Here is an 18968-nt window from a genome sequence, read left to right on the forward strand (position 1 = left end):
TCTCAGAAGGAGGAGGCCACACGCACATGGTCACAGCCCCCCTCTGCTCTCTTACAGCCTTTTAACGCCTTTGCTGCTCGTCCGTTCATTCTTTCCCGAATTTAGGCCTTTGCGAAGCACCTGCTCGATGCCAAGCACGTAAACGGTGTGCACGTGCGCGTGCCTGTGCGTGTATATGCAAGAGCACACATACACGCGTCTGCGGCCACGCGCACACCCAGACGCGCTCAGACAGAACCCTCCACGTAGGGAGGCGGAAACGTAGGAAACGTAGGAAACGCCGCCGCCCTGCACTGGTTCCGAGCGGGCACCTTTCTCCGCAGTACACACGGTGGTCACTGGGCAAAGGCCACGCTCGGGGCCCGATGGCAAGCTATGACCCCCAGCGCTTCGGCTGGCCCACGCGAACACTGCGGCCAAAGCACCCGACGGCCTCTGAGAACCAGCCTCACCTCGAGTGGCTTCGTCGTCCTCCTGCAGAGCCGAGAGAAAGAGGCTCTGGACCGCCAGGTGGCAGGGGCTCGGCGCCGGGCCCTGGGCCGCCACCAGCTGCAGCAGGACGGCGCCGAACAGGCAGGCGACACTGTGCGCAGGCCCCACCAGCTCCTGGGTGCCGCAGAACCGGCCGTAGAGCCGGAAGAGACTACCCCTCACGGCGCCGTCCCGGAGCAGCTCAGTCACCACCACTGGCTGTGGCAAAACGTGGCGCTGCAGCCAGCCAAGAAGTCCCGCGGCCTCTGCCCTGCTCGGCGGGTGCCCCGCCACCGACCGCAGCACCCAGCTGACCGCCAGGGACGCGGTGGCGCACGCGAGGCCCGGCGCACGGCTCTCAGGGCTGGCCCCGGTCGCGGGCTCCTGAGCCTGTTCGGGGCCGGGGAGCGCTGGCCCCCAGTGGGTCAGTATGGACCTCAGGAAGCCCCTGCATGTCTGCAAGGTGGCCGCGGGCTGCTCGGGCTCGGCCGTCTCCTCTGCCTCCCCAGGCCTCCTCCTCCGGGCCCGCGGGCCTCTGGCTCGGGCTGGCACGACAGGCTTGTTCTTGTCCTTGAGCATCTCTGTTACACACACACACAGAGGAAGGCAGTGAGACGGAGGCCCCTCTTCCCCACACAGATCCGGGGAGCCGGGCGCTGGAGGGGGGAGGAGGGCGAGGTCCCGAGTGCCGGCCCCCTGCTCGGCTCCCACGGGACACGCTCCTATGCCTGGAGCCCAGCGAGAGTGCCACACCGGACGGTGACAGCCACGGCGGCTCTCGGGATGAACCCCTTCCAGCCTCACCACAGCAGAGCCACCCGCCGCCCCTCCCAGCGAGCAGTGACAGTGGCGCAGGGGGACTCAAAGCCAGGTCTCCCCGGGGGGGCACGACGTGCCCGGTTTCTAAGCCTCGTGCTCAGAGAGGGCAAGTGCTGGCTGCTCTGTGGGGGAAGCGAGCACAGTCTGGGGAACACCAGACAGTTGGCTCCGGACACCCACTCTGTAGCTCCTTGACTTGGTATCTCTCAATGGCCGCTCTCAGGTCCTCCTGGAGCTTAGCGTCTCTCTCAAGGAGGCTCCATTTGTGCAGGAGGATGAGGACATCGTTGGTGGACAGCACCGTCTCGTTCACGGTGAAGCGGTTCATGTCCTTGAAGGCCTGCATGACGGTGGCCCGGTACTTGAGCACGGAGTCGAGCGCTTCAAAGAAGCCGGTCAGCTGGGCAGAGGCCAAGGTCGGCCTGTTGGGAGCCAACGACACAGACTGAGCAAAAGCTGCCTCCTCATCCCGCAGCCCACGACTGGGGCGGCTGGGCAATGTCACAGACCCAGAGGGGCCAGTGGTCCACCCACGACTCGGGGGTCCCCTCAAAGCAGACACAGAAGCACGGAGCCCAGCACAAAGAACAGAAAAAGCAAGCCGCTCCAGGGGAGGCACAGTGGGACCGGAGTCTCCCCTCCACGCTGGAGGCACAGGAATCTCTTGGAAACCATGGCTAACCGGGAGAGCGAGGTGGAGAGAGCGTGAGGGTCTGGGCGCCGGCCACCTAACCGAACACCATAGGACGGCCGACTCCTCTGTGCCTCGCGGCCTCTCAGACTCAGGCCCATCCACGGCCAAACCTGACCGTGGGTACCCGCAGGAAATCCACTCTGCACTCGAGGGAATTTAAAATTCAATACTATCTGCTCCACACAATCTTAAAATTATTTCAAACAGTAATCAGTTCTCAAACACCAGTATGTCTTTCTACAACCCTGGAATAAGAAACTGGTCTGTCGGCACTGATTTCACAATTTAATTCAGAACAACGAAAGACCAAATGCTTTATCAAGAAAGTTTTTACTCTGAGATTATAAACAATTTGCAATCAATTCTTCTGGTTCCAATTAGCATTACCTCTGTTCCCAAGTCAGAACTCTAAGTGCACAGGCTATATTTTCTCTAGGACAATGGAATCTGAGGAGGATTCAGCTCTCTGCGGAACTGAGGAGCATTATTCTAAGGAGCCAGATGAAAATACTGAAATTTTCAAGAAGATTCTCAGATAAGTGAGTGTGTGCAGGCTAGTGAAGGCAGAGGCAGGTTTGGGAACACTTGACTTTCTTAGGTTTAAAGGTCATGGAAAAGATATTCTTTCTAGAAAAACATCACTTTAAGTGCTTGAATCAAATTAGCAAGTTGTTTGCCTGCTAAAAAGGATCTGCTATGACACATTTTAGGTTTCTAGAGTGCCAAGTTCTCAGGGTCTTGAAAGGAGCCTCCTAAAGTTGAAGCAGAAAAGAGGAAGCAGCTAAAACAGGTTTTCTGACATCACCCACAACCGACAGCAGCCCTTGGGCCCAGAGCCCACCAGTGGAGGCATGACCGAGGGGACCACTGAGAGGTGATGTCCACAGGTGACCCACGCCAGGGGCCATGCCTGGCAGGGCAGAGGCTTACCTCAGGTGCCTCGTGAGCGCAACAAGAGCATACAGGAACTCACTGACCAAGTGCAGGGCGAGCAGCTTCGGAGGCTCCTGGGACCCTGGCTGGCAGGAAGGCTGGCCCTCCGACGCCACTCCTTTGTCCCCCAGGTTGGTCACCCACAGTGTGTGTAGCAAGGAGATGATGTTGGACAGCAGCTGGGTCTCCAGAAACCTGCAACCAAGTCCAGAACGCTCACTGCCACATCCTCTCCTTTCGGTGACCTCGGCTGGAGCAGGGGTGGGTGGCAGGCTGGCCCGTCTCCCAGCAATTCCATCTGCTCACCCCCACCACAGCCCCCAAAGGCACAGCACCCAAGTCAAAACAGGGAGGCTGCCACACAAACGAAGCTTCAGCATAGGGCGGGGCCCCAATTCTCCTTTCTAGCTGGACGACCCCCTGAAGTCCCAACTAGAGAGTATGGATTCTACTGCCCATTTCCCGCCAACACTAAAGCCAGCAGTAGACGCCATGGTCTCTGCCCCACTCTCTTCCCACCCGGCATACCTCTCACACACGAGGTGCTTACTTGCTCTCAAGGATGTGCAAAATCCACGTTAAAAGGCTATAGTCCCGGAGGATCTCATAGGCAGACTGGGCATCCCGGGCAGCGTTCTGTAGAATTTCCAGAATCCAATTCTGAAAACCCAAAACTAAGAGTTACTTCTCAGTACGAAAACCAAGTTTACCGGACCAAAGGAACAAGTTAAACAGTACGACGGTATGTTACGTTTCCAGGCGGTGGCTGCAGACAAAGCTTGCTTGGCTAAGTCTATGAGCGTGGTGGTCGCGCCGGCCAGATACACAGACTCCAGAGCCACTGCCCGGCCCTGCGGGTGCCCACGCCTGCAAGCCCATCCTAAGGAACCAACCCATGGGCACAGAGTCGCAGCTCAGAAACCACATGGCCCAGATGTGAGGCTGGGAGAGAATGTGGACCCACTCTTCACCCAGACAAACAGCTAGCGGCCCGTTTTGTCCCTTCGGTTTTACCACCTGGAAAGTCAGACATAAAAATGGGACTGCCCCTTGAACGGGGAATTGGGTGTTTTAAAATTTCTCACATGTCATAAAAAATAAAAAACTACCATATCCAAATTCAGTTCATTCCAACGTGTTTCTTATTTCCGACCCGCTCCTATTTACCCACGTTTTATATACTATCAGACACAAAAGCTGACGGGGCTAGAAATTATTCCAAATACCAAAGGCTTTACCTAGTTACTCCTTCCAACTACCCTCGGCACTTAGAACACTCACACATGAGCTCTTGGTCGAGGGGATTCCCTCGTTGGCTCTGAGACCGTCGGTTTTGACTCCCGACTCTTGTTTTCTAGCTGAGTTTGGAGATCTACAGCATCTGTGCATTTAGTGACATTCCAGTGGCTCAAAACGGTCTCCGTGAAAGCCCTTCAAGTCATTCACAGGGGTCATCTGTTGCTACACTTTTTAGCCCGCTCCAAAAGCCCGCGATTACCGGTTAGCTCCTCCCTCTGCCCAGGCCTTACTATCGAAGGGGCCACAGCAAAGAGCATGTCACCCGAAGACGGACGGCAGTGAGGGCCAGCCCACAGCCTGCACACACGCACGCTACACGAAAGGCACCCGCGGGATCTCATTTTCCCTCGTGGAAAGTCAGCTTAATGTCAAATTAGTAGGTCGGTCATGTCCAGGCTGGGATTAGAATTCCCACGGATTTGACTTGCAAATCAAACCTTCAGAGAAAGTGGGGGGAGCCCTGGGTGGCTCAGCATCTGATGCTTGGTTTCGGCTCACATCATGATCTCGAGGTCGTGAGATCGAGTCCTGCACTGGGCTCCGTGCTGACTGTGGAGGCTGCTTGAGATTCTCTCTCCCTCTCTCTCCCCCAAATAAACAAACAGAAAAACCCCCCAAAAACTGTGAGAAGCAGCCCAGACCTTCTGTTCTCAGACAGCCTGGGGGGGCCGCCTACCTGTGTCTCGCCGTCACACAGTGGGCTGCTGAAGAAGGACAGGATGATGTGGAAGACGCCTCGCCGGGCACAGAGCTCGTAGCAGTGCTTGTCCCGCATCCCCTGCCGCAGGAGCCCGAACACCCACTCCCGTTCTGTCTTTTGCTATAACCCAGGCAGACAGGAGGCGACTGTTAGATTAGCTAAAGCCCCTTTACCTGGCGCCTCTTCAAACCCCACTCTCTCTAGGTGCAGCCACAGCGGCACAGACATTTCTCTACTGCTGACCATGTCATGAAAAATCCTCAGGATGTGACTCGGGGTCCTCAGGTCAAGTTTAAGCACCGCCCTGTGCCAACTCACACAGGTGTGCGACAAAAGCACATTTAATGTGGAATGCGGCCACTCACCAAGAACACAGAATGAGCCAGGCCTCTGAGGGAGGGTGCTAAGGCGTGAGGATGCCAAGCATTTCTACAAGCGAGCCTACGCGGCCTTCCGCTTTCCCGGCCTTCCTGCTCCAACACTGTTCGTGCAACTGGGCTGCCGTGCTGCCCACAGTATCCAGGGGGAAAATGCCAGGACGCCAGCAGGGGCTAATAATCGAACGGAGGAGTCTCTGGGGGCCCTCGGGGACTCTAGAAGCATTACCTCAGAGTCTGAGCTGTAGAAGAACTGGTAGAAGCCCGGAACTTTATTCATATTCAAGTACTCGTGTGACAGCAGGAACTTGTTGATCTTCAAGTACATGTGCTCCTCTGGGAACAAAGGCAGACAGTCGCTCAGAGCAGCACCGGCGGGACCCCCGTGCTCCGCTGGAGTTGGGGAGCAGGATCTGGGGGTCAGACAGAAGTCCCTGCTCCCGTGGCGCTTTTGTACGCTTATCCAGAGTCTCAGTTCTCGAGAATCAGACGGCAGTAAGACACCCCGGTTCTATGCTGCATACAGGCGGTCTCTCCCGGTTTGGAAGCCACGTGGATGTCGCCCCTCCCCCGCCAGCAGCTAGCACGTAGCTCCACTCAGCTGGTATGCAGAGGGGGACCGCGTCACACGGAGAGCATGGGGCTGACGCTCACCCCCACCGGCCTCCCGCTGAAGGCCACTGTCACAGCACGGCGCCTCACACATCCCCGGGTCCCTCTGGAATGCAACGAGGCCGCGGTGGACAGACACCTCCTCCCCCTGTTGCTTCCCTCCTTCGGATCACCGCCTCCAACCTGTCCCAACTGCCTGGATCCTCGGAGGCCACCCCATGACCACTGCTGCCTGTGCCCCTGACCCTGACATTGGTCTGAAGTGGCACAGCCTGGACCAGTCACCATGGCCTCCGCTAGGATAGTTTCTCAGAAGTGTCTTTTTCTTTAGAGTCTACAAATGACTGATTACCGTCTTTCCTCCCGTAATTTCTTTTTTTTTCAAAGACTTTATTTATTTGAGAAAGAGAATGAGATAGAGAGAGAGAGAGCATGAGAGGGGGAAGGTCAGAGAGAGAAGCAGACTCCCCGCCGAGCAGGGAGCCCGATGTGGGACTCGATCCCGGGACTCCAGGATCATGACCTGAGCCGAAGGCAGTCGCTTAACCAACTGAGCCACCCAGGCGCCCCCCTCCCGTAATTTTTAAGGAGAAGAAAAACCACACAATAAAAACTGTACAGGAGAAGACAGAAACTAGACCTGAATTCTAACAGCAACTTGACTAGAGAGGAATTGTGGGGCCTCGGACAAGCTACCTAACCTGGGGGGCCTCAGGTTGGGGGCTGCTTCCTCATCTGAACATGACCACGTGACACAGAACCCCGTGGCCCCTAATGCGACCAACACCTGTCCTCAGGCTACCTCAGCAGTGGTACCCCGCGGGGAGTCACACAAGGAGCCGTGTTCTCGGGCCCCAGCCGGCACCCATGCAGTGACATCCGGGCCAGACACCTTCTGGCTAAGGACCTACGAGCCGCAGACTCTCACTTCCGAGTATGGACCAGCGGCTGCCGACGGACAGACTTCCTGGGTCAGGTGCCCTCCACGTGTGGGATCCACGTACCCCCTCACAGCAGCCCTGTACCGCGGCTTCACACGCCTATAGCGAATGCGAGTACATATTCCAAGCCCCATCACACACATTGCTCTGCACTGGGCTTCCTCGTTGGGTTTCTTTCTGATCTCACCCGCAGGGGCCCATATAGAGCTTCTGCACAGCCATGCTTTATTCACTGTCTGCTCCCGTGGGCAGGCACACGGCTCACTGTTACAAGCACTGGATGAGCCAGACACGTCCCTTCTCACACGTGTGGCGGATCATGCACGCCTGCAGGATTAACACCGACTAGTGGACATGCAGTGGTACCTGGTTTCAAAATCTGCAAGGCTGCTTTGGCAATGAAGAGAGTCAAGGTAAAGGTGAGTCTCATGTTCTGAGTTCGGATCCCATTCCGGACTACATCCAACAGGTAAAGTAGCTTAAAACCAGGAAAACAGAAGAAGGGGAAAAAAAAAAAGACAAGAATTTTCAGAACCGTGACCAGCCTTGTCTCGCGCAGCTTAAACCACAGCTTTGCTGGGTGGCCTACTCTTCACATCCCAGGGGACACCAGAGATGACGCTCAGAATGGCAATGTCCCTGCTCTCTGCCATCTCAGGAGTGCTTCTGTTTTTCCTTGAGGAGCTGGGCATGTGCGCAAGGGCAGAGGGACCCTGGCTCCATGGCCCAACAAGCTGGGCTGTTCTTGCTCCCTGCCACCTTGGCACACAGGCTTCTGGGGCTCAGTGTGTTCTGGGTAACAGCTGCCTTAACCACTGAGTTCAGACCAAAGAAACTGAACTGCTTTGCCCCCCTGCACGCAAGAAGTGTTTGGAAGGCGAGAGCTTTCTCCATCCCCCCGAGGGTTGAGAACCAGAGGCAATCTCTAGCATCACTCCCTAAAAGGGAACGGGCCTAGTTTCTTTATCAGAAGTCTCCTGTCAACATGCTTCTGTGTCCCCCAGAAATGCTGCTACTAGACCCAGTGGAAAGCCAGCTCCTGGAGGTCCGCCAGGACCCTCAGCTCCACTCACCTGAGACTGCTCTCGGAACCGTGCCCCCTCCAGCTGCGAATAGTAGGCCGCCAGCACGTAGTAGGCTGCAGCTCGCATTTGGGGGTCATAGCTGCTGAGGGCCGTGACAGTTAGGCCCAGAGAATTGGAATCCAAAAATTTTCGACAATCCACCACAAATTCTACGGAAGTAAAACCCGGCATTAAATACACACACACACACACACGGAATGATCATGATGCCTGTGTAACATGGAGAATTAAATTTCCTTTTGCATTTTGCCAACATCAGCTATCAACACACACACATGGAATGATCACGATGCTTGTGTAACACGGGGATTAAATTTTCTTTTGCCAACATCAGTTAGGAGTGAGAGATACAAGAAATCCAAGTCTCTCCAGCTCCCTTTAACTTCTGGTGAAGTTGGATAAAAGCCTATCTTCCCTTGCATGGCAGTAATCCATACTTGTAGCTTCTAAAATGCTCGTCGATCCCAATTAGGATTATTTCATTACTTCTCAGAAGTATTCAATGAGCCAGAGAACAATGGAGGTGCCATTCAGACCTGAGACACGAGATCCCAGCATGCTGGAGGCCTGGGGAACAGGACTGGGGAGTTGGCAGAGAAAACCAGCTCCCCGTTTCTACCCTGTTTGGCCCACAGCATCCGAATTCCTAGCCACAAACACCACTAAGGAAACTATGAAAGGCAGGGAAGCTGGAAAATTCAGTCAGTGCAAACCTGTCTGACCTGGCCCGCCATTTTTTTTTTATTTTTAAAGATTTTATTAATTATTTGACAGAGAGACAGAGAGAGAGCACAAGCAGGGGGAGCAGCAGGGAGAGGGAGAGGGAGAAGCAGGCTCCCCGCTGAGCAGAGAGACTGACATGGGGCTCCATCCCAGGACCCTGAGATCATGACCTGAGCAGATGCTCAACCGACTGAGCCACCCAGGCGCCCCTGGCCCATCAATTTTATGGAGGATTAACTTATATCCATTCTTCAAACAAACAATCTCACAGAAGAGCGGCTCACCAAGCTTGAGCAAAAGCTAGAGTCTAAAGAGCTTGCTAGCTGATATCCATCTGTCACCCGCGAGGCCTTGTAAAAACTCACAACCACTTCAGGAAATGATGTGACCAAGAGAAGGTCAGATATATAAGGGGACCCACCTGACCACAACTTAAAAAGCTTGATCACCAATAAAAAAATTCAGGATACTTTAAATCCTTTTAAATAAAGACCTAGGCATTTTTACAACATAAATACTGTCACAAATTATAAGATAAAAACTGTGAAGAAAAGTCTTAGAAGAGGGACAGGTCATTGTGTTTAAAATGGATTAAGCAGCAGGTCTGGCCATGGTAATCACCCGTGCAGACGTTCTTTAGACTGAGTGACTGGTGAGCTGGTTAAATTAGGAACCAAACACAAACCAATGGAAGGGACTACCCCAAGTGTGTCATCTTGGAATATACTATTGATAAAAGAAATACCACCAATATTGTTTTTAAAAAGTCAAACTCTTTTTCTTCTCTTGCTGAAGTTAGACTTTTAAAAGGATAATTTTGGCCGTTAAAAAAACCTGAGAATAATTTAAGAAGAAGAAAAACTGTAATAATCAGCTACTTCTCTGTCATCCGAACAGCTCCACAGGCACATAACAGTCTCCAAATGGGTGGCTGCCCAAGAGCATAGAAATTCCTTTAAACCATAAAGTTTCCTTCTCCCTCAGAAGAAGCGGAGCTCCCTAGACCTTCCACCAGCATCTCGCCTGAAGGGTGACCAATGGTAGTGCAGATGCATCCACACAGTTTCCTTCCTCTTTCTCAACGGTGATACCCTCTCAAAGAATAACCAGGATTTCCACTTCCGGCCAAGAGTGTGGCAGAAACCTGATTTACCTGTCCACCTGAAACAACTAAAAAACTAGAAATGGAACAAGGTTTTTCAAGACATTGGGCATGAGGCAACAAATGACAGCAATCTCCAAGAGACAAAACAAACAAGATGGACCTTCTGATCGTCCCAGCTCGGAAGCCTGGACATTTTCTAGGCCAGGGCACAGGGAGGGCAAGCCCAGGCAGAGACTGGAGAACTCAGGAGTTGTGTAGACAAAGCGCACAGCTGGGAGGCCAAGGTGGCCAGAGTTCACACGGGAGGGTCCCAGAGAAGACAGCTCCATTCCGAGAGCGCCAGGGTCTTCAGTGGAGTGCCACTCGGCAAGAGTGTATGAGCAAGCTACCCGAGGCTGAAGAACAGGGCCAACCCCAGGCTCGCACCTGCCTGGAAACAGTTCCTGTCCCCACCGGCCAGGGCGAAATCCTCACAGTTCACAGGGAGAGCAGATTGCTCAGAAGGATTTAACGTCAGCTGTGGGGCAAAGTTCGTGCCAGACTAAAACGCTGCTTTGGTGCCACCTAACAGAGATTCAGAGCAAGACTGGAAGGATCAAACCATTTCTAAGGAGCTCAAATGTGTCCTAGAGCAATGCTCAAGAACATTCACAGGGATATAAAAATATCCAGCACCAAACAAGGTAAAATTCATCATGTCTGGTTTACAATAAAAAATTACCAGACATTCCAACAAGCAGGAATATAGCCCATTAGAAGAGAAGAATCCACCCTGTGAAAATGACTCAGATATGACAAAGGTAACAGAACTAGGATTCTGTTGTAACTACTACAACTGTATTCTACATGTTCAAGAAGCTAGAGGAAACACTGAGTATGTTAAATGGACACACAGAAGCTGTAAAAACTTAAACCAAGGTTCCAGAGATGAAAATTAAAATGTCTGAGATGAAAAATGCACTGGAGGGTATTATTAGCAAATTAGACATTTTAGACAAAGAGATTAGTGAATTCTAAGCCAGCAACAGAAGTGATCCAAATTGAAACACACAGAGAAAAAAAAATTAAAACCTGGAAGAGAACATTAGTGAGCTGTGGGACAATTTTCGACCAGGCTAATGTATGTATAATTAGAGTCCCTAAAAAGTTTGAAGAAATAATGGCCAAAACTTCTCCAAATTTGACAAGAACTATAAACGTACAGAGCCAAGAATGAACGTCCCAATGAACGTCTCAATGAACGTCCCAAAGACAAGGAACATAAAGTAAATTACAATAAAGCACATTCTAATTAAACTGCTTGAAACCAATGATTAAAAAAAAAATCTTCAAAGCAATCACACAACATACAGAGAAACAAAAGTAAGAATGACAGTAGATTTCTTTCTTTTTCTTCTTCTTTTTAATTTAGAGTAGGCTCCATGCTGCGGATGGAGCCCAACACAGGGCTTGAACCCATGACCCTCAGATCAAGAGCTGAGCTGAGATCCAACTGTTGGATGCTCAACCGAGCCATCCTGGCGCCCTGGTGATAGATTTCTTGTTAGAAACAATGCAATCCAAAATCAGCTGGCAACATCTCTCAAGTACAGTAAGAAAAAACAAAAACAAAAACCTGTCAGTCTAGAATTTTATACCCCATGAAAATCTCTCAAAAGTTAAGCCTTTTTTTCTATAAAAAAGTTAAAAGAACTGATCAGCAGACGTGAACTACAAGAATTCTTAAAGGAAGTATTTGAGGCAGAAGGAAAATGACAGAAGATAGAAATAATGGGTCTACACAGAGGAATTAAGAGAACCAGAAATGGTAACTATAAGATGGTGAATATAAGATATTTAAATCTCCTTAAAAGGTAACTGACAATTTGAAGCAAAAACAACATATTGTGGGTTTTACAGTATACAGCAGTAAAATCTCTGGTAAGAACAGCACAGAAAACCAGGAGGGGCAGAAATGGATCAGTACCGTTGTAAGGTGCTTCTACTATCCATGAAGTGGTATAACCTCACTTGAAGGGGAACTGCAATAAATTGAAGATGAGTACTATAAACCCTAAAGCAACACACACATGCACTGTAGCTAAAAACCAACAAAGAAAATAAAACAGAATCAGATCAATAATCACATTAAATATAAATGGTGTACACATTCCAATTAAAAGGGAGAGATGGTCAGACTGGATTTAAAAAAGGCAAAACCCAAGTACATCTGTCAACACAAAACCATTTTTAGTATCCAGATGCAAATTAAAGGGATGAAAAAAGAATAATCTTGGGCTCCAACAGGGTACAGACTAAATTTCCTCATTTCTAACACGTGACTAGTTTTGATGAAAAGGGGGGGAAAACCCCAAAAGCTTTAAAAAACCATCCAACTGTGGGATAACACGGTTTTGGAAAAGATGAGATGTGTTAAGATACACCTACATACCTACACACTGAACACATGTAAATGGAATATATTTCGGAAAGAGAACAGTCTAAACATTTAATATTACACTCACTTTAAAAACAGCTAGTACTCAGCTGGCTAGGGTATTTTTAATAATCACTGACATTCTCTAAGACAAATGGATTTTCCACGTGTCCCTGAGGAAAAGTCAATTTCATGTCTGTGGTCATCTGCTATTCTCTGAAGTCTTTGCTTTGTCACCCTTCAGGAAAAGAGCTGCCCTGGGGTGCGGAAAGTATAAGAGGCTATCAAAACATAGTTATAAACACCACTCTGTTCCAGGAACCTCTTTAAATAGCAATTTGGCCTTCTGATAACGCATCTTCGGATTGAAATGGCTGAACCAGCACAGTGATCAAGGATTAAAATAAAAAGCACCCCATGTCTTATGGGCTTCAGCGGTAGTAGAACTGTGCCCCAGAGCCCTAGGAGCTCCTCTTCATGCCTCCTCCTCTACCCCTTCCTTGGGGGCAGCCTGGCAGGGGACTGAGGAGTCCATGGGGCCTGTGTCTCCGTGGTCTGGGGACGAGGCTCACAGAACTGCATGCTGGCCTCTCTGGTCTGTGACGTTTGTGAGTGATGAGCTGAAGAGAGCCGCCCAGTTCTGCGGAGGACAAGAATTCGCTGTGGAAAAAGCATTTGTCACTGCCATTGCTAAGAGCCCTGGCTGACCCTGTTTCTCAGCCAAGGACTCAGAGTAGGGAAGCAGTGAGGTTAAGAAAACAGGTTCCCATGTTCAGCAAAGGCTGAAATGGAGCAGTGAGACTAGAGTTTCTCTGGTCTGGCAGCCACACTTAAAAACTAATCATCTGCCCAATTTAGGACTGCAAGATGTTAGCAACACGGAGATCTGGGGGCCACTGCAGGGAGTAAGAACACTGTCGAGAACCTCTGCTCCACACACAGGACGAAGGAATCTCACAAACACAATGTGGGGTACGTGGAGCGGAGACAAAAGGACACATACGGCATGGTACCATTCACATACAGTTCAAATACAGGGCTCTGGCTCCTGCTTGGCAGGAAGGGGCACGGCCTAGGAAGGGGCCTGCAGAGCTGCCCATTACGTGCTGCTCCTGGATCCAGCTGGTGCTTTCACCAAAACTCCCACCACACAAATATGATGTGTGGTCATTTCTCTTTACCACGCTTCAATAAAAATTCACTTAAGACATTCTTCGTGCTTACTTTCCCACCAAGGGCAGAATCAAAAAGAAAAATACATGTTAAAAATAGTATGAAAAATGAATTCATGATTTAATTCAACAACAATAAACCTACCCTACACTGGCCATATGCTGTTCACAGATTTCTATTCTGTTCAACTTACCATTTTACTGCTAGAAATTTCCCTCTCCCTACAAGCTGCTTTGCTTCCTTTTATCAGACAACAAAATTTGTTTAAAACATGATGCTTCCACTTTTTGTTCTGGATGACAAGTATTTCCGAGCAAAATTTAATGACCTAGTTTTTCTTGTCTGCTTTTCTTTTAATTTTCGTATTTATATCTTTATCCACCTCTCTGCTTTTTAAAATTGTCTACTTTACCATGAATGATTTTACTGTAATTTGTATTTTAAGCTACCACAAATCCTTTTTAGGGCTAGACATGTTTTGCAAATTTTCCTACGTGTACCATGCCTATAAAACTTAAAATAGGCTGTATTTGGAGACTTCCCTATTAAAAGACCATTTACGAGTTACCTTTCTTCACAGAAGGCCTCCCAGACACCGTCCTCCCCATCCAAAGAGGGCAGCATTCAAGATCCTGAGAACAACACTGTGTCCTAATTTTAGTATTTTTTTATTAGTGTTTTCCAAGCCTTTGCCTTCTGTCTCTTAAAAGCTCTCTTAAGAGCCTGAGTAACGGACTAAATGATTTGTTATAATCCACTCAAGTTACCTCATATTTTCAGACTGTGGAAAATCTATTTTCGTGTTTGATGAGAAACAGACCTCGCCGGGGCTGAAGGCAGGGGAAAGGAGGAGAGTGTCCGGGCCGCACACGGTCCCTGTGTCTCTGTTAGGCTACTGGGAAGTCCCTGTCAGGGGTCAATGAAGATCTCTGCCTGCTGCTGCGGTGATCGGATGCTGGTATGAAATGCCCCTGCTCTCTGGCAAATGAAATCTAGCTCGGCCACAGAACACCCAAGGTCACGGAGGCCGGGGGGCCACAGCAACCTCAGGGGCCACCGGTGAGAAACCTCCAAGACCGGCCCCTGTCATCTTGTTAGGAGAGGCAGTGGTGGAGGGTCAGCAAGTCTGTTCGTACGCAGGAGCACTGGAGCATAAAAGGACAACTCTAAGTTGAAAAGGGGACAAGACAGCACGAATAAGGAGACATGGTCTCCCAGTGCACCTAAATCCATGCGGCTGTCAAGTCCAGTAAGAAGGAGCCTGGGGGTCCTGCAGGCAGCATGCCGGCCATGCCAAAGGGCAGAGCTGCAGAACATGCGCCTCCCCCCACCCCACCCCCCACCTGCCCCGGGTGCCCTCCGTGTAGGCCTGACCGGAGCCATGACAGGCCATGAAGGAGCAAGCCGGGCCCAGGAGCACTTGTGAGGAACAGCTAACACGGGTCCCCGCCAGGAGGAAACGACAGCCAGTTTCACCGCACACCCTCTGGTACCACCTGAATTTTGAACTGTGAATATATCATCTAATGTTAAACACTTAAATTAGATGTATAATTCTAGGAAGATGGAGTCGACATATTTCTCTATGTCTACTAGTAAACACAACTGAAAAATCCTGGACAGGTGTAAGACGACTCTGAAAGGCGGAAAGGAAGCTGACCAGCCGAGGGGCCTCAGTGGAATTCCCTGCGTTTTCTTTCTGCTCCTGGTGTCCTAGACTCTGAGCTGAAGAAGCCAGCGGCCCAGAAAACCAAGAGGCACAGACAAAGCCTGAACAAAGCCTTGCTCTCTCTAGTCTCTAGATGAAAGACTAGAAAAGGAGCAGCTCAGTAAGACAAAATCTGGACAATAACTGCTCCGCTCCACCAAATACCTCAGAGAAAGCCACGCCCTGCTCCCACCCACCCCAGTGAAGGTGGGGTGTGGAGCCTGCTGTGGACCCCAAGTCCCCTGCTGAGGTGGCGTCTGTCAGGCAAGGCCAAGAGGTGGATGGGGGGCAGGAACCAGAGGCCCCTCCTGCTCCTCACTGAGATCAGAGGAGGCCTCCTCATTAGGGGAGGCCCCGTGAGGAGCAGTCATGGGCCACACCTGCCTCTCCCAGCTAGGAGTATCAGTACAAGCGTGATCCACAAAAGGGAAGAGTGATCGACTGGACTTGCTCAAAATGAAAAACTTGGGCCCTGTGAAAGACTTTGTCACGAGGATGACAAGATAAGCCACAGACTGAGAGAAAACATTTGCAAACCGCATATCCAACAAAGGACGAGTATCTAGAATATATAAAGAACCCTCCAAACTCAACAGTGAAAAAAAAAATCCCATTAGAAAATGGGCAAAAGACATGTCTGACATTTCAACGAAGAGGACACACAGATGGCAAATGAACCTCAAGACATTCGACAACATTAGCCATCAGGAAAACGCAAATGAAAACCACAATGAAATATCATGACACGCCTACTGCTGACAAAATGCCACAAACCAATAGAACTGCCGCAACAGACTTGCGGTGGGAATCAGACATCAGTCCTCAATAGTGCGTACATGTGCATGCCTGTGTTTGGTCTCCTGCCTACGTTCACTCACAAACACTCCCACCCTCTGGCTATTAGACACTTAATTTCAAAATTACACTTAACCCAACAAAAAGTCAACCTCGGCAGGCTCTCCCTCATTCTCAAGGATAATATCTGGTGGCATTTGATCACTATCTAATGGGAATTCAGAAAGGGCTCTTGCCATTGAGAATTAGGAAAACATCAAGGATGAAGGGACACTCCCAGATTTTAAAATTGTAATTTTTTTTTAAATCACTGTATATTCAAAACATTCACTGTTATTCTTCCGAAAAATCACCGAAATGAAAAGGTGGGAAGGCGGATGAAGATCTTTAGGATAAGAAACAAGCCTTCTGTTATCATGGTGGTAATTCCCCCAAGAAAGCTGACTGCTATCGGGCCCTGAGCCCCACCCCACAGAAGGCTGCAGGTTACCTGGCCTGGTCAGTTCACTGAAGAGATGCAGGAGAAAGCAGGGGTCATAAAGGCCATCGAGATCCACTGTGCGCCGGTCTTTAAAGATCAGTTCCTGTGCATCCTGAAATAGCCCGAAACAAACAGAAATGTGTGGTCTGGCCACATAAATGTGGTAACATGTGAGTGCTTAGCCACTGATCTATAGAGTTCCAATGATTTTGAATATTCAAAAGCATAAGAAAACAGCGCTTCTGACATGAAATGGAGATCTTTGGGATCTGCTTCAAACTAGTCTTTTTTGGGGAGGGGGGGTTATGAATGAAACGAGCATGGCCGGTGTTGATTAAGTGCTGCAGCTGAATGACAGGTGTGGGGGGCCCTGTCTTGGTACCTCCGTATGTAGTTGGAATTATACTTAACAAGTTGTTAACAAACCGTAAGAAAAACAGCGCTTGTGTTTTGCAGTATGCTCAAGTTGAGGCTGCCAACAGAATCCCCTGAGGGGCGAGAAGAGCACGCTCTGCTGCCGGGAGTGCTCCCTAGTGGCTCCCCCGGGCCCCCGCACCTCGGGGGGCAGCAGCCTCCGGTTCTGCGGGAAGTGAAGGATGGTCTTCATCATGCGGTCCGGATCCAGCAGGCGGAGGACGTCCCCGACGCTCGGCTGCTGCCACAGCGACTTGCCCAGGCTCCGGCATGTCTTGTGATGCTCCACTGCCGCCGGGCCCCACAGGAACACTCTAGAGCCGGACGGGGGAGAGCAGACGGGTCACTGGGCCCCACCAGAACAGAGTGCATGACGGGGACGATGACCGTCACAGGCAGCGTGGCCCAGCAGCCAGCACTCGCCAGCCGCTGTCCGGAACACGTGACAGGTGTTCTATCATTTGGTTCCCACTCTAACAAAGGGGGAGGAGGGGGCTGGTGGAGATGCTAGCGGTGACGAGGGTGGGTGACAGTGTGGGGGGATGATGACACCTGCTTGGAGCTTCCGACGTGCCACTTACTTTTAAGCCCTTCACATCTACTAATTCACTGTATCTGTGTACCAACCCCGTGACGTAGGTACTATTATTACCCCCATTTTGCAAATGGGGGACGAGGCACAGGGAGGGTTAAGAAAGTTGCTCAGCTGGTCACTTGCCCAGCCAGTTAGTGGCAGAACTGGAATGCAAAACTGGGAGGTCTGGCTCCACAGTCCAGTCGCTGGGCCACAGCAGGAGAATCCTGGCTGCTCGATGATGCTTCCTTCCGGTTCATAGGCGGCCATGAGCACAGCAGGTCTGCCCCAACGGCCTTCTGACTGTCCCTGCCTCGAGTCTACCATGTCAACGCCTCTGTTATGCACCACCAACACCCACTGCAGCCGCCCCAAGCCTCCCCTTCCTCCTACTTTTCTCCCCACTACCTCCCACCCACCTCCCCACTAGTGGAGGGTGCTCCCTGAGAGCCGGGCTCTGATGGGGACCCCTTCTCTGCCCCCAAACATCTATCAGCTCTCTGTCTCCTAGATGGAAATGATAATATTGCAGTCTGACACTTAAAATCCTTACCCAACCAGTCTGTCCGGCCTTCCCACCACCTTTTCCCTACACATATCTTGTGATGCACATAAGCTGACCTGCTCACCATTCTCAGAAATGGACTGACTTTCCCAACTCCCAGCCATGGTGACACTGTTCCCGCCACGTGGTGTCCCAAGGCTCCTCCACTGACCCTCAGCTCCATCAAATCCCTCCAGTGCCAACCCGGTCACGAAGCATTCCCTGACTCCCCCTCGGGAGAGGGTACTCTCGTGTGCTCCCCTAACAGCTGGGTTACGCCACCAAAGGCCAATTAGAAAGGGTTCCATTTACAATAATCTGATTCCCTTAACAGACAGCAAGACTGTGTCTTATGCCTCTAGGTATTCCCAACAGTGCTGGGCCCAGCACCTTGTCAAACAGCAAGTGCTCAATGAACATCTATTTAATTAAATACTTCTAAACTGAATTCTAAATACACACTCGTTTCTGCGCAGGTCAACAGGAGTCATTCAAGTTCAAAAATAAATTAGCTTCTTTAGGAGGCTGTTCCCTGGGGGGGCGGGGGGACAGGCAAGCAGCTGACATACTGGACACATCCGTCGAGTGGGCACCATTTACTGGTGTGAGATCTGTCCACTGAATGTCCACAGAGTTCCCATGTGGGCCCCAAACTCAGGCCTCCTCCTTCAGGGATGGATATGGACCATCCTTAGAGCATGAGGCCGAGCCTTCCACAGGAGCTGGTATGTGACCTAGGAGAGCTCCACCCATCCTCCCTTCTCGCGGAGAATCAAAAAGGTATGAGAGAAAATCTGGGGAGACTGCTGTGCAGATCATATTCCCCCAGTCTTGGGACAGCACCTTCAAAGCCCGCTGCTCACACCTCCAGGCCCAACCTCACCTGAAGTTCACAAGGCTGAGGTCGTTCTGTTCATACGCCCGGAGGAGAAGTAAAATCTTCTGGTCTAGAAGTCAAATCAAGGTCCAATTAGAAAGCTGAACCCCTCACACGCTCCTTCCACCTTGTCACACCACCTGGTCTCAAGCTCCCTGGTCACACTGCCCGGTCCTCACATGATCCCTGGTCACACAGCCCGGTCCCCTCACACTCCCTGGTCACAC

At 50.8% G+C, this 18968-nt stretch overlaps 1 protein-coding gene across 1 annotated transcript in view; it reads right to left on the bottom strand.

The window, feature by feature from the left end:
• The window catches only part of URB1 (URB1 ribosome biogenesis factor), a 56540-nt gene that overhangs the window by 1310 nt on the left and 36262 nt on the right, over positions 1 to 18968 (bottom strand). Inside the window, 11 exon segments of the mRNA XM_081803047.1 lie at positions 453 to 1052; positions 1471 to 1712; positions 2915 to 3112; positions 3468 to 3577; positions 4893 to 5036; positions 5523 to 5629; positions 7213 to 7324; positions 7920 to 8080; positions 16342 to 16444; positions 16889 to 17060; positions 18748 to 18868. Of these exon segments, the coding sequence (XP_081659173.1) occupies positions 453 to 1052; positions 1471 to 1712; positions 2915 to 3112; positions 3468 to 3577; positions 4893 to 5036; positions 5523 to 5629; positions 7213 to 7324; positions 7920 to 8080; positions 16342 to 16444; positions 16889 to 17060; positions 18748 to 18868 (2070 nt within the window).

The sequence above is a fragment of the Leptonychotes weddellii genome, chromosome 1 (genome assembly GCF_054177405.1).
Source record: "Leptonychotes weddellii isolate Sample4059 chromosome 1, ASM5417740v2, whole genome shotgun sequence".
Classification (NCBI taxonomy): Eukaryota; Metazoa; Chordata; class Mammalia; order Carnivora; family Phocidae; genus Leptonychotes; species Leptonychotes weddellii.